The 13,682-nt window shown below is 43.6% G+C and overlaps 1 protein-coding gene across 7 annotated transcripts; it reads left to right on the top strand.

The window, feature by feature from the left end:
• The first annotated feature begins 6,819 nt into the window (after positions 1-6,819).
• On the top strand, positions 6,820-13,339 carry LYSMD4 (LysM domain containing 4). 7 transcript variants are annotated; one of them, XM_084975942.1, is made up of 4 exons: positions 6,820-6,859; positions 8,057-8,346; positions 9,180-9,205; positions 10,913-13,339. In XM_084975942.1, exons 2-4 carry the CDS (start codon positions 8,065-8,067, stop codon positions 10,968-10,970), a joined length of 366 nt encoding a protein of 121 aa, XP_084832068.1. In that variant the 5' UTR covers positions 6,820-6,859; positions 8,057-8,064; the 3' UTR covers positions 10,971-13,339. The 7 variants fall into 7 exon arrangements, with proteins under 7 accessions (XP_084832068.1, XP_084832073.1, XP_084832076.1 ...); XM_084975947.1 differs by having other exon boundaries at positions 7,927-8,346; XM_084975950.1 differs by having other exon boundaries at positions 6,820-6,960.
• Positions 13,340-13,682: the final 343 nt, after the last annotated feature.

Here is a 13,682-nt window from a genome sequence, read left to right as displayed (position 1 = left end):
AATAAAAAATAAATTGAGAAGCAATTTTATTATTTACCATTTAAAAAACTTGAATCATCAAATATATTGGAGGTTCCCCCCAGTTTCCTGCATTCACATGGCAACTCTGATGTTCCAACCCCTGTAACTGACTGCAACTCGGGAACCAAGCCTCGTCTGTGGCAGAAAATGGGAAAGTCAGCTCACACCAACACCTGATCCTTAACCCACTGAGTGGGGCCATGGATTGAACCTGCATCCTCATGAATACTAATCAGGTTCATTTCTGCTGAGTGACAGCAAGAACTCCCTACAAGAGTATTTTAAATGACTGTACTTATTTCATTTCATAAATGAGATGAATGAATTGAACCTAATCTCTTTCTACTGGACATTTTTGGTCACATGCCCCCCCCCCCCATTTCTCACTACTAAGAATGGTCTTACAGCAAATCTTTTTACATGTCCTCATTATTTTCTTGGTAATTTCCTACATGTGGGAGGTAGAATCAAGGAATATGCACATTTTAGAAACAATTGCTTCTACAGATTCAATGCAATCCCTATCAGATTACCCATGACATTTTTCACAGAACTAGAACAAACAATACAAAAATTTATATGGAACAACAAAAGACCTAGAATTGCCAAAGCAATCCTGAGGAACAAAAACCAAGCAGGAGGCATAACTCTCCCAGACTTTAGGCAATACTACAAAGCCACAGTCATCAAGACAGTGTGGTACGGGTACCAAAACAGACATACAGACCAATGGAACAGAATAGAGAACCCAGAAATAAACCCAGACACCTTCTGTCAATTAATCTCCGATAAAGGAGGCAAGAATATAAAATGGGAAAAAGAAAGTCTTTTCAGCAGGTGGTGCCGGGAAAACTGGACAGCTGGAACATGCCCTCACACTATGCACAAAAATAAACTCAAAGTGGCTTAAAGACTTAAATGTAAGACAGGACACCATAAAACTCCTAGAAAAAAACATAGGCAAAATATTCTCTGATATCCACCTTACAAATGTTTTCTCAGGTCAGTCTCCCAAAGCAACTGAAATAAAAGCAAAAATAAACTAATGAGACCTAATCTGACACGCTTTTGCACAGCAAAGGAAACCATAAACAAAAACAAAAAGACAATTTACAGAATGGAAGAAAATAGTTTCAAATGATGTGACTGACAAGGGTTTAATCTCTAAAATATACAAACAACTCACACACCTAAACAACAAAAAAGCCAACAACACAATGGAAAAATGGGCAAAAGACGTGAATAGACAATTCTCCAAAGAAGATATGCAGATGGCCAACAAGCACATGAAAAAAATGCTCGACATCACTGATTATTAGAGAAATGCAAATCAAAATTACTATGAGGTACCACCTCCCAACAGTCAGAATGGCCATCATGAATAAGTGCACAAATAACAAATGCTGCACAGGGTGTGGAGAAAAAGGAACCCTCCTGCACTGTTGGTGGGGATGTAAATTGATACAATCACTATGGAAAACAGTATGGAGGTTTTCCACCTTAGAAAACTATACATAGAACTACCATATGACCCAGTAATCCCACTCTTGGGCTTATATCCAAACAAAACTTTCCTTGAAAAAGACACATGCACCCGCATGTTCATTACAGCACTATTCACAATAGCCAAGACATGGAAACAACCCAAATGTCCATTGACAGATGATTGGATTAAGAAGATGTGTTATATATACACAACAGAATACTACTCAGCCATAAAAAAGAACAAAATAATGCCATTTGCAACAACATGGATGAAACTAGAGACTCTCATACTAAGTGAAGTCAGAAAGAGAAAGACAAATACCATATGATATCACTTATATCTGGAATCTGATATACGGCACAAATGAAACTTTCCACAGAAAAGAAAATCATGGAAATGGAGAACAGACTTGTGGTTGCCGAGGGGGTAGGGGAGGGAATGGGATGGACTGAGAATTTGGGGTTAATAGATGCAAACTATTGCATTTGGAATGGATAAGCAATGAGATCCTGCTGTATAGCAATGGGAACTAAATCTAGTCACTTATGATAGAGCATGATAATGTGAGAAAAAAAATGTATACATATATGTGTGACTGGGTCACCTTGCTGTACAGTAGAAAATTGACAGAACACTATAAGCCAGCTACAATGGAAAAAATAAAAATCGTTATAAAAAAATTGCTAACAAGTTCCCTGCTGGCTCAGTGGGTTAAGGATCTGGCATTGTCACTGTTGTGGCTTGGGTTGCTACTGTGGCGCAGGTTCTATCTCTGGCTCAAAAACTTCCCCACCGCTACAAGCAGAGCCAAATAAATACATTTAAATATTGCTACATAATGCTACAAATGCCCCCAATGGACACTCCCACCAAACAGCCTGAGAGTACCCTATCCTCACCTGTGCAACCACACACCATGGAATCCTCTTAGGTTTGAGTTTTTTTAGCTCTTTGCAGCTATATGAGTTTCCATGGATTTGACTCTCTATAAAGTGAACACGCCTTTTCTGTATGTATTTCTTTAGTGAATAATTTGCATCATTTGTTATTCTACAGAGTGTTTGTTTTTTCTTAGTGAGGTCTGAATGCCCTTTATATACTAAAGATATCAACATCAAAGATGGCACATTTTTTTACCCAATTTGTCATATGCCCTTTAACTTTTTTTTTCTTTTTAGGCTGCACTGGTGACATGTAGAAGTTCCTGGGCCAGGAATTGAATCCAAGCCGCAGCAGTGACCTGAGCTGGTGAGGTGAAAACACTAGATCTTTAACCCGTTGAACTATCAGGAAACTCCTGCCCTTTAACTTTTTAATGATTTTTTTTTTTTTTTGGCTGTACCAAATGCAATCTACATCTCAAACCTTTTTTCACTACTACTTTTCCATGAATTCCTAAAGTTGGTGACATCTTTGGAGCTATGAGCTTTAATGCTCATTGCTGCTTTTTTTCCCAAGGGCTTCTTTTATACCAATGACTTGACAATATGTGAAAGAAGTCAGGAGGTTTTGATTTTTCCATTTTGTGGATAGGAGACTGAGCATCAATGACCAATGGATATTCCCTCTGTCACTAGAGAACCCATAACCTGAGAAACCAGATCAAGACTACCAGATTCCTTCGAGTTCCTGTCGTGGTGCAGTGGTTAACGAATCCGATTAGGAACCATGAGGTTGCGGGTTTGATCCCTGCCCTTGCTCAGTGGGTTAAGGATCCGATATTGCCGTGAGCTGTTGTGTAGGTCATAGACATGGCTCGGATCCCGCGTTGCTGTGGCTCTGGCGTAGGCTGGCAGCTACAGCTCTGATTGGACCCCTAGCCTGGGAACCTCCATATGCCGCGGGAGCGGCCCAAGAAATGGCAAAAAAGACAAAAAAAAAAAAAAAGACTACCAGATTCCACAGAGTAGAAGTGGCAAATCAATTTCACCTCCTTTAACAATATTACTTGATTGGCTATGGCTGTCCTGGATATCCCGTGCAGAAGCCTTACAGCTGTCTGGACTTTTGTGATGAACTAGCGATGTCTGCCAGGAGGGTGGGTGGAAGGAGTGCATGGCCAGCCTGGAAGTGCAGAAGAAAAGAGGACCAAGGCCCAGAAAGCTTACAGAAAGATCAAGCTGCACAGCTGATACATGCAGAACTGGCAGAGGACTCCGTTCATTTTCCACAGTGCCTCAAAGCTACCGCTATCCTGCCATGCACACTCGGGCAAGTCCTTTGGGTCTCTAAGTCTTAAATTCGTCTCTAAAAAAATGAGAAGTTGTGGTGTAGGAAATTCTAATGACTTTGTCAATACAGTTCCCTGCTCTCCGTTCTGTGGTCTTTTGAAAACTCTGGCAAAAATAGCAACACATTATCTGCTCCCTGCTATCTCTCTTGCCATAGCTGGGGCTCCAGAGAAGGCCAGTGTCATAGTCAGCTCGGGCTGCCCTAACAGCAAACCACAGGCTGGGTGGCTTACACAACATAAGTTTGTTTCTCACAGTTCTGCAGGCTAAGGCCTACCTCCTGACCTTTTTGCATTCTGAAAAATGGCTTATTGCAAAGAACCACCCCTCCTTTCCCGTACAGCTTAGAGAAGACTCACAGATGCACTGCTGGTTTACCTATGACCTGGTCAGACACAGACTCTCCAAGTGCCTTTTGTTTGCTTCATATATGATGAGCTGAGCCTCTTGTCTCCATTTATCAATTGGAGCAAAATGCTTATTAACAAAGCTTCCATGAAGCTTCTCTCAAGGAGGCCCCCTGAGGCCAGCCATACAGTCCCACTTGAGAATAGGCTGGATTTATTGTGCAATCCTGCCATCCTTTCATTTCACTTCCCCATACCTAGTTCTTTCTAGCCTGGTTTACTCCTCTTTCTGCCTGACTCTTAGGCACTTGCAGACCATATATAGTCAGAGTATTCTCCCCATTGCAACAGGCCTTCTCCTCATGTTATAACACCCTCTTTCTCCACTTGCCATACTCCTTTAGAAGAAAGTCCCTTCTGAGTCTGGATTTATTTTTTACTGGACATGCTGAATGAAAGAAACAACCATAACTGATCAGGGTACAGCTGTATTAACTCAGCTTTGCCGTTCTCTTCCGACTCTTCTCTCATTAGTGACACCTTTATTAAATTCTGACTCCTAGTCTTGCCAAATCCAGTGTTTTGGCCCAGTGTTTTGGGCCAGATGGTTGGGCCTTTGGGGTCTTAGGACTTGGAGTTGGTGCTGCCACTTCCTATAAACTTCAGTTGGTCACTTAATGTCTCTCCTGTTAAACCACAACTTAATGAGCACCTACTAAGTGGGCACTGAGTTGGACACTAGGAATGGTGAGCGAAACAGAGATGATAATTAGGAGCAAAGGCAATAAAACAAGTAATTTAAGTGGGAAGTGCAATGAAGAACCAGAATGATCTGACAGACACAGAGGGAGGACATTTGTATACAGGGGAACAGGGGAGGCCCTGCTGAGAAAGTGACTCATTGATGCCTAAGAGTCAGAAAGTCTAGCCATGCCAGCAGCTGAGAGAAGGAAATTCCTGTGAAGGGCCACAGTTAGGAGAGCTGGGTGTTTAAAGGCCAGAGAAAAGTGGGGTGTGGCTGAAAGAAATAGTTACGGGGGCAGAGAATGCTTCCCAGACCTCACACTATCCTGGACTGTGACTGCCAATATAAAAAATTTGATTTTTAGGTGTCCCTGTGGTGGCTCAGTGGTAACAAACGTGACTAATATACATGAGGACTTGGATTCGGTCCCTGGCATTGCTCAGTGGGTTAAGGATCCACTGTGATCCGAGGTGTAGGTTGCAGGTGGCTTGGATCCTGCATTGCTATGGCTGTGGCATAGGCAGGCAGCTGCAGCTCTGATTCAACTCTTAGCCTCGGAACTTCCCTATGTTGCATGTGTGGTCCTAATAAAACAACAACAATAACAACAACAACAAAAAAAACACTTGACTTTTCTTCTAAGTGGGATGGAAAGTCATAGAAGAGGTTTCTGAGATTTTATTCTTTTAATCCTTTTGCTTTCTTGCTTAATTTGATTGCTAGTGAGGCTTAATTTCTTTTTTTCTTTTTTCTTTTTGGCTGCACCTGGGGAATGTGGAATTTCCTGGGCCAGGGATGCAAGTTCCACCACAGCAGTGACAGGAGCCACTGCAGTGACACCACTGAATTCTTAATTCGATGAGCCACAAGCAAACTTCCAGGTTTAATTTCTCTTCCCTGTTAGCCATTTGTGTTCTGATTGTGCAGAATTGTCTGCTCATGCTCTCCATCCATTTCACAACTTGGATCTTAGCGTGTTTATTATTTAAGATTAATAAAATTCTAATATTTTGCTGCATCCCTCCCCCCACAAGATTACTGGGGTTTTTTTGTTTGTTTGTTTTTCTTTTTTCTTTTTTGTCCGCCTCCGGGCAATATGGAGTTCCTACGGCTAGGGATTAGATCCAAGTGACCTACGCCACAGCTGAGGCAATGCAGGATCCTTAACCCCATGTGCCGGGCTGGGCACCGGACCTGTGTCTCAGCACTCCAGAGATGCCGCTGCTCCCGATGCACCACAGCGGGAACGCCTACCATTTGCTATTTAATTTTGCTTTCCTTTTTTGGGCTCAAGCTTTAAACCTTTGTGTTTTAGTGTGTAAAAGAATTCATCCATCACTTTTAAGCTTAAGGAGTCTCAGCCATCTGACATTTGATAAATTGTGTTTCTTTAGTCCCTGTTGTCACGGTTCAGGGTCTTAACATTCATGGACTTTTTTGTCCTCGTGCGCGGGGGGCGGGACAGAGCAAATTCCTCCTGCGTTCTGGCCCGGGAAGGTTCAGAATGCGAGACCCCTCAGACCAGAGGAGTTCCTTCTCCTCCGGAGGCCTCAGCTGGTGATAGGCACTCCATTGGCAATGCGAGCTTCTCGTTACAGATCAGGAATCCAGGTCTGGGCCAAAGTCCTCTTCTACTACTGAGAAAGCCGAGGCTCAGTGGAAAGCCCGAAGGGAGACTCAAAGGGTTTGATTGTCTAGAGCCGAGGCATAAACTGGAGCCTGGAAGAGCCGATGCAGCAGGGGCAGGCGAGCCTTTGCATCAGGGGTCAGGTCCTGGAGCTGAGGCCCCGCCGCGGCCCCCTATCCCGGCCTATCTCTCTGCAGGTCCTGTGCGGACCATCAGCACAGCTGGGCTCGGCCAAGTCCCCGCCCACCGCTGATTTCATTGGCTGCTTCGGCCGGCCCCACCTCCCAAGGACCAGCTGATTTTCGCAGCCAATGGGCTGCGGCGGCGGCAGCAGCGGCGACGGGTTTCGGCTGATCCCGGACGTGAGGTGCCCGGCTCTGAGGGAGGGAATCCGAGGTCCAGGTGGGGTGCCGCATGGGCTCTTTGGGTAGCCCCGCCTGTCTGTCTGTCGGGTGGCGAGCTATGGCTCCAGGTTCTCAGAGGTTGCCCTGCTGCCGCTGGAGGTGGGGCGTCCCAGGACGTGGAGGGCTGGCCCGAGGTTTCTGGGGTTGGAGGTCGGAGGTCGGAGGTCGGAGGGCGTGCCTTTGTGGAAAGTTGGGGCCTCGGAGGTCTTGGCATAGGGGTGGGCCGCTCTGGGCTTTTTCACTCGGCTCCTGTTTGAGGGCTCCCCCTCCCCGTGTCACGAAAGGAGTTCCGAGGGAAGCAGGCCTGCGAGCCGCCGGGGCGACCCGCGGGCGCGAGGAGAGTGGTCGCTTCCCTGCTCCTCCGAGCTCGAGCTCCAAGTGCGGGGAGGGGAGGGAGTGGGGCAAGGTGGGGGTCGCGCCAGGGCCACTCGTTCCCTAGGGGTCTGCTCCCCTCTGCCTCGGAAGGAACCCGGTGTGAGTTTTCACTTCTGGAAGTTCTTCCATCAACTTGGAGTGGTTAGGGCTGTGTTGTGCCTTCTATGCTGGTTCGGAAGTGATGATAAAAACCAGGTGTGAGGAGGCACTTGAAGGCAAAGGGACCTGTGAGAGACTGGACGAACTTCCTAGTTGGGTGGGGATCCTCCCCCTAACTTGCCTCAAGTGTGATAGAATTCATACAGTTTCAAAAGCGGAGTCTCAGAATTCTAGTCTTGACCTTAGTGAAGATAGTTGGGAATGCTTGAAGTATTGAGTAAGAATTTTTCGAGCAAAAGTTCTGAGTTTTAAGATTCTCAGTGCAAGGAAGGGAGTTGGGAACCGCCCTTACCTCTCCTGGCAGTGATCCCAGCTGTTGCTTTACTTCTCTGGGACTGAAAAGTTGTTTCTCTGCATGTGTGGGATTGAAGGACATGTAGCTGTGGATGAGGAATAAGGGGACAAAAAAAGGGGACTCTTGTTTTCTGTGCAAAAAAAATATGCAGCTGGGGGGGAAAGTGTTTCTATTTGCCTATCTCTCCCTTCATCTCATTGAGCATAAACATGTGTTTTGACATTTGTTTTATACAGACGGTATGTGTTGCCAATTTGTAATACTAGGCAAAGGAGTCATTTCTAACAAGGATACAATTATCATCAGTGTAGCCACGGAAGAATGAATATGCCTTGTGTGGAATTAACCCTGGGGTTTGGTTTTCAGTTAAGAAAATGAGGCAGAAGGGAGTGTTAACCAAGACCTTCCGAGGCCCAGCCATTGTCTGTAGAACTCCGACCAGCCACGTTTACATGTTTGAGAATGGCAGTGGGGACTCGGGGGACTCCTCTGAGGAAGAGTCCCACCGGGTGGCTCTGCGGCCTCGGGGCAAGGAGCGCCAGAAGAAGGGTGCCCACCAGTCTCACCAGCCTGGAGCAGGGGATGTGGTGCTGCTACAGCGGGAGCTGGCCCAGGAGGACAGCCTCAACACGCTGGCTCTTCAGTATGGCTGCAAAGTAAGAAACCCCACAAGTGACAGTGCCACCTGCCCTCTGCCACCTGTGTTTAGAAAAGCAGAGGAGCTCCCTGAAGTTTAGGGAAACTTTCTACCCTTTCCTGACCGCCAGAAGTGGTTGGGAGAAGTCCTGCTGCAAAGGATAGCCCTGTCTAGCTAGAGATGGGAGGCAGGTACCTTCCATTCTAAACCCTGGGGCATAAAGAGAGGGGATTAGTTAGAAAATGTTTTTCTGATTTTACGTTAATTTTATTTTTTAGATTTATTTTTTTATTTTATGATTGTAATTTTTTCCGTTATAGTTAATTTACAGTGTTCTGTCAATTTCTATTGTACAGCAAAGTGACCCAGTCATACATATATATATTCTTTTTCTCACATTATCCTCCATTATGTTCTATCACAAGTGATTGGATATAGTTCCCTGTGCTATATACAGCAGGATCTCATGGTTTATCCACTCCAAATGCAATAGTTTGCATCTATTAACTGCAGACTCCCAGGTTCCCTCTCTGCAGAATACTTCTCTTCTTCCTTGTTTTCCAAACTGAAATTCTGAAACCTTTTTTTTTTCTTTTGAGCACATTTTGTTTAAGACATAAGAGGGCCAGAGAGCTAGGCAGAATTTAACCAAGATTCTTTGGTATGCTTGTTGTTGTGTGTTTTTTTGTTTGTTTGTTTGTTTGTTTTGCTACTTTTCTGTTTTTAAAACTTTCTTGCTGGTTGTTGCTTATTTGGTAAAGTTTTACCATCTCTGTTTTAGAACTGCATGACCTAGCTTTTGTATGCTGTGCATCTATATAACACTGTTTCTCTCTTTAATTATGTTTTTAGCATTCAGAGTGGTTAACAATGGCAAAGTAAGTAGGAAGGTATTTATAGAACTGCTGTGTTTTCTCCTAGGGTGAAACTATTTATTTCATTTTGAAAATACTGTGCTACTGTTTTCTGTAGCTTTCTCTAAGGCTATACAACTACTTATTTTTAAAAAATTTCTTCATTCTTGAAATGTCTCTCATTTATCTGACAGGGACCAAATGGCTTAAGATGTTGTGTGGGGGTGTTGTGTTTCCCAGGGACATAAACCAGCTGCTCTCTAAATTGTACTGAGATTTACATTTGACTCTTATAATCAGCTTCTGTAGGCCAACCGTATAATGCATGGGCTAAAAAATGACTCCTCGCCCACAGAGACCTGAGTAGATGCAGTGGGTTTCTTGGAATAGTAAAATGTAGTTAATCCAAAAAGACTATATAGTATATCTAATAAATGATCAGTTTTCCTTTTTGAAGTAAATAAATTTGATGTTAGCTTACTGGGGTCAAGGACAGAAAGATCTCAAGCACCTTAAGTTTTAGGACATAATAAATTATGAATGTTCCCTATTTCAGTTAAATAATAAAAGCACTTGCTGAATAGTTAAATAACGAACGACGTGTTCATGAATAATTAATAATCATTAATGAATAATAATGACTGATATGAATAAAGTATTGCTTGTATTTATACCCTCATTTAAGTGAACTTAGGAGTTAAAACTTCAGAGTTCATCTCTGATGCTTTTGACAAGTTTTCAAACAGTAACTTGAGGGAGGATTTATCTCATTTCTCCCTACTTTTTATTTATTTTCTCCCCTACTTTTTAAATCTTAAGGTTTGATTATGAGCGGAGTTTGTCATAAGCTTTATGTTACTTTATAAAACTCACAGTCATGTTCCTTTCTCCTTGAGTCTTGATTTTGGAATAGAAAATTTCCATTCATATTTCCCAGCTTGATGCAAATTCTCTGCTTGTTTCTAATTTCTAAGAAGTGTTGTGAAATCCTTAAAGTGAATTGACTGTAGGTCACTTTTATTTTAAAAATATGTTTAGGGAGTTCCTGCTGTGGTGCAGCAGATTAAACTGTGGCATAGGTCAGGGCTGTGGCTTGGATTCAATCCCTGGGCCCGGAAACTTCCATAGGCTGCAGGTGTGGCCAAAAAAGAAAAGTTTATAGGCCATATAGTACTTCTAGGAAAGAAAACATCCTAGAATCATTAAGACACACCTTTAAAAATGTTATCACAGGTGAGCTACCTTCTTGAGTGTAGATCTGTATGAGGCTTTGTGTTTGCTGAATGCTGATGTGTCTACTGCAGCTACTAAATTAAATTCTGATGCAGGATAAAGTCAGCCAGACAGGGGCACTGTTGCCTCAAAAATTAAATGTAGAGATGTGTTCACCATGATGTGTTTCCATGATGCGTTCCACCTAAAAGCTTTTGTTGAAGGCACACTTTAAACAAACAATAAAGTCTTTTCCAAAATAATTTTAAGTTGTTCAAGCTTGTAATCTCTACAAAAATTTGATGATTAAGTTATACATTAAGCCTGAGTTAAAGCCAAAAAACAAAATTATTCAGCCTAAACTAAATTTTGTGTATAGGTACAGTTTTTCAGTTTTCATCAGATTCTTAGGCAGAGTAGGCTTGGATCATCACCTAGAAAGTTTAAGGACCACTTTGGGGATATTAGTTTTAAGGAGCTTTATGTATTTTGTGATGTTTGTCTTCATGGCTTCCTTAGGTCGCAGATATCAAGAAAGTCAACAACTTCATCAGAGAACAAGACTTATATGCTTTGAAATCTATTAAGATTCCAGTAAAAAACCACGGGATCCTAACAGAGACCTGCAAAGAACTCAGACCCCTCCTGAGCTCATCCACAGAGACCAGAGTGACCTTCGAGGAGCAGCCAGACCCTGACAGAGTCGCTGTTGGTGCCAATGCCCCATCTAGCCCACTGACGGAGTTCTTTAAGGGCATCGACCAGAATATTGAGCATGCCGTGCAGTCAGAAATCTTTTTGAGTGAAAGTTACTGCTTAGGGACCTCCAGTCAGCCCCTGCTTCCAGCTCCTCCAAAGACATCGACAAGTGGTGCAGACTGTGGAATTCAGTGGTGGAATGCTGTTTTTATCATGCTTCTAATTGGAATTGTTTTACCAGTGTTTTATTTGGTCTATTTTAAAATACAAGCTACTAGTGAGATCCCTAGTAGCTTGAATACAACTGCTGTCCCCAATGGCTCAATGATAATGAGTGCAGTTCCAGAGCAAGCCCCCAAATTAGTGATTCCAGGACCAACCATCCCCTCTTCAGACAGCCAATTCAGTCAGACCATCCACAGGGGGAACTAGCTATTGTTGCTTCTAAAGAATCAGGCCAGCTTTAGCAATTGGGCTCCCAATGTACATCAGCCAATGCTGGCCATATCTTAGGGTGCTGCATTTCCTTTTCTGTGACAAGGACACACTTCAGAAGCCACCATCATGTCGTCAGTAATTCTCATCGTGGGAAGAGCCTTGCCTGATCCAGGACTCTGGGAGCCAAAACACCAGTGTCCTGAGCCTCCCACTTTCAGAGAGGAGTGGCAAAAGAGATATTTAACATGTCAAATGCTGTTTCATGAAGGCATTTAGCAGGCTGGCCATGAGGGTCTTCACAGTAGCACTGTGTAGGCCCCCAGATTGGACATGCTTGGAGGGAGAGGAATGGCCTTGGCCAACGGACCTGCAGTATGGGAGCCCCTGGGTCCGGCTTTGGGTATCTGCTGTTTGCTGTGTCTCCTGTCTGCTCTGGAGGGTGACTGATAAATGGTGTTCTGTGTCTCCCCTGCAAAGGTGCTATGCAGTAGTGGTGGAATATCACCCTGTTTTAGAGCCTGACACATTGCAGTTGTAATAGGCCCTGCATCATATTTGCCCCCTCAGGTCACCTTTTTGAGGCAGTGTCCTAACTAGTATTAAAAAAGCCCAAAATCCAAATTGCTATAATATGGAGTAAGTAGCAGTTCCATTCCTCAAAGTTTAGAGAGCTACTTAATCTGACACACAGGCACTTTTTAAGCTCTGTGTGGTGCAGTCAGCACTTCCTGGCCAGGACGATTGGAGACCATGGCCCAGTTTCACCTGAGGAGCATTTCCACAGTGATGGCTAACTGGAGTCCTAAAGTCAGCATTCTTGGAAGGAGCTCTAGCTGGTCAGTGTCTGGAGTGGAGCAGGTATAGAGAGAAGGATGAGTGCCAGTCACTGAGGTCCCAAAATATGACACTTCTAAGGCCATGCTGTCTCTGGTCAAGCATCTTGCTAGCTCTTAGAGGCACACGGAAGAGTGGCACAGGGACAATAGGCTGCTTCCTGCTGCTTCCTTGACTCCATTCTTAGCCACAGAACAGGAATGGGCTTGGTCATTTTCCTTTGGGTGAATACAATGTAGCTTACATTGTTAAAGTATCAAAGACAATGGAGGGCCTAGAGGTGGCCTTTGCTGTGAAAGACAATAGGAAGTGGGGCCTGAGGTTTGCTGTTCTCCTCCTATGACAGGTAGCAGCGGTGCTAAGTGCAGAGGCCGGAGGTTGGCATGAGGCCTTGCTGGTGAAGCAAGTATGCATTGGGTAAGGGCAGGAGCCCACTTCATTACCATGGAGGAATGGTGGCAGGCTTAGCCTGGGAGAGGTCTATCTCCAGGGAGGAAAACAGCTTCACAAATGCTGAGCTTTAGGTAGGTTTAAGGTATTTGATACATTAGGCCTAGGTATCCATTTAAAAGATTTCATCAGGTACGAGGAAGGAAATGTGGCAGAAGAGTACTTGAGATGGGCTCCCAGTTTCTCCTCTCAGTTGTGTGAAAAACAGTTTTGCCCTGGGTTCAATTAGCACATTAAAATTATCTTTGAAATTAATCAGTTTCTTCAAAACCAAAATGGTCTTCAGGATTAAGTGAACTTGTGAACCTTTGCTACAGGAAATGTTTTGATCATGTAAATGCTTTTCCAGCCAAATGTTTGTGTGCACTGTGTCCCTGAGGGCCACAGGTTTCTCCAGCATTTGTCACCATTAAATTCACTAGTCTGGGCTTAGACTCCCATGAGAAATGACTTTTGCCAGACAAAGAATGCGTATCTGTATACTTTTTTCAAGTGGAATAAAATAATTTCTTCTGTGAAGGAAAATAGATTCCTTTTTTTTAATTTGGGGGTTGATTTAATTATTAAATATGTGGGATGATTTTGGAGAAAGTGGAGGTGTCTGTGTCCAACGGGTGAAAATCAGAGGGGTAACAAGCACAAACTCGATTGGTCTGCATAACGTGCTTTAAAATACATATACTGCAACTTTAGTTTGTGTTGGGAGATAAAGTTTTAAAGGAATAATTAGATTTGTTAGATGGCCTACAGTCCTTTTGGTTTAACTATGGTGTTAATATGGAATAGAAGCCAAGGGAATCTGTCACCAGCAAATGATGCTCCCCTTTTACTCTGGGGAGAAAAGCCTTCAGGGTCTAAGCAGAAGCCT

Source organism: Sus scrofa, chromosome 1 (assembly GCF_054392235.1).
Source record: "Sus scrofa isolate SSC_HxYL_T2T_F1_AM1 chromosome 1, Sscrofa_HxYL_maternal_Yorkshire_Landrace_v2.0, whole genome shotgun sequence".
Classification (NCBI taxonomy): domain Eukaryota; kingdom Metazoa; phylum Chordata; class Mammalia; order Artiodactyla; family Suidae; genus Sus; species Sus scrofa.
The sequence above is the reverse complement of the archived record's forward strand: the minus strand, read 5'-3'. Positions and strand labels throughout refer to the sequence as shown.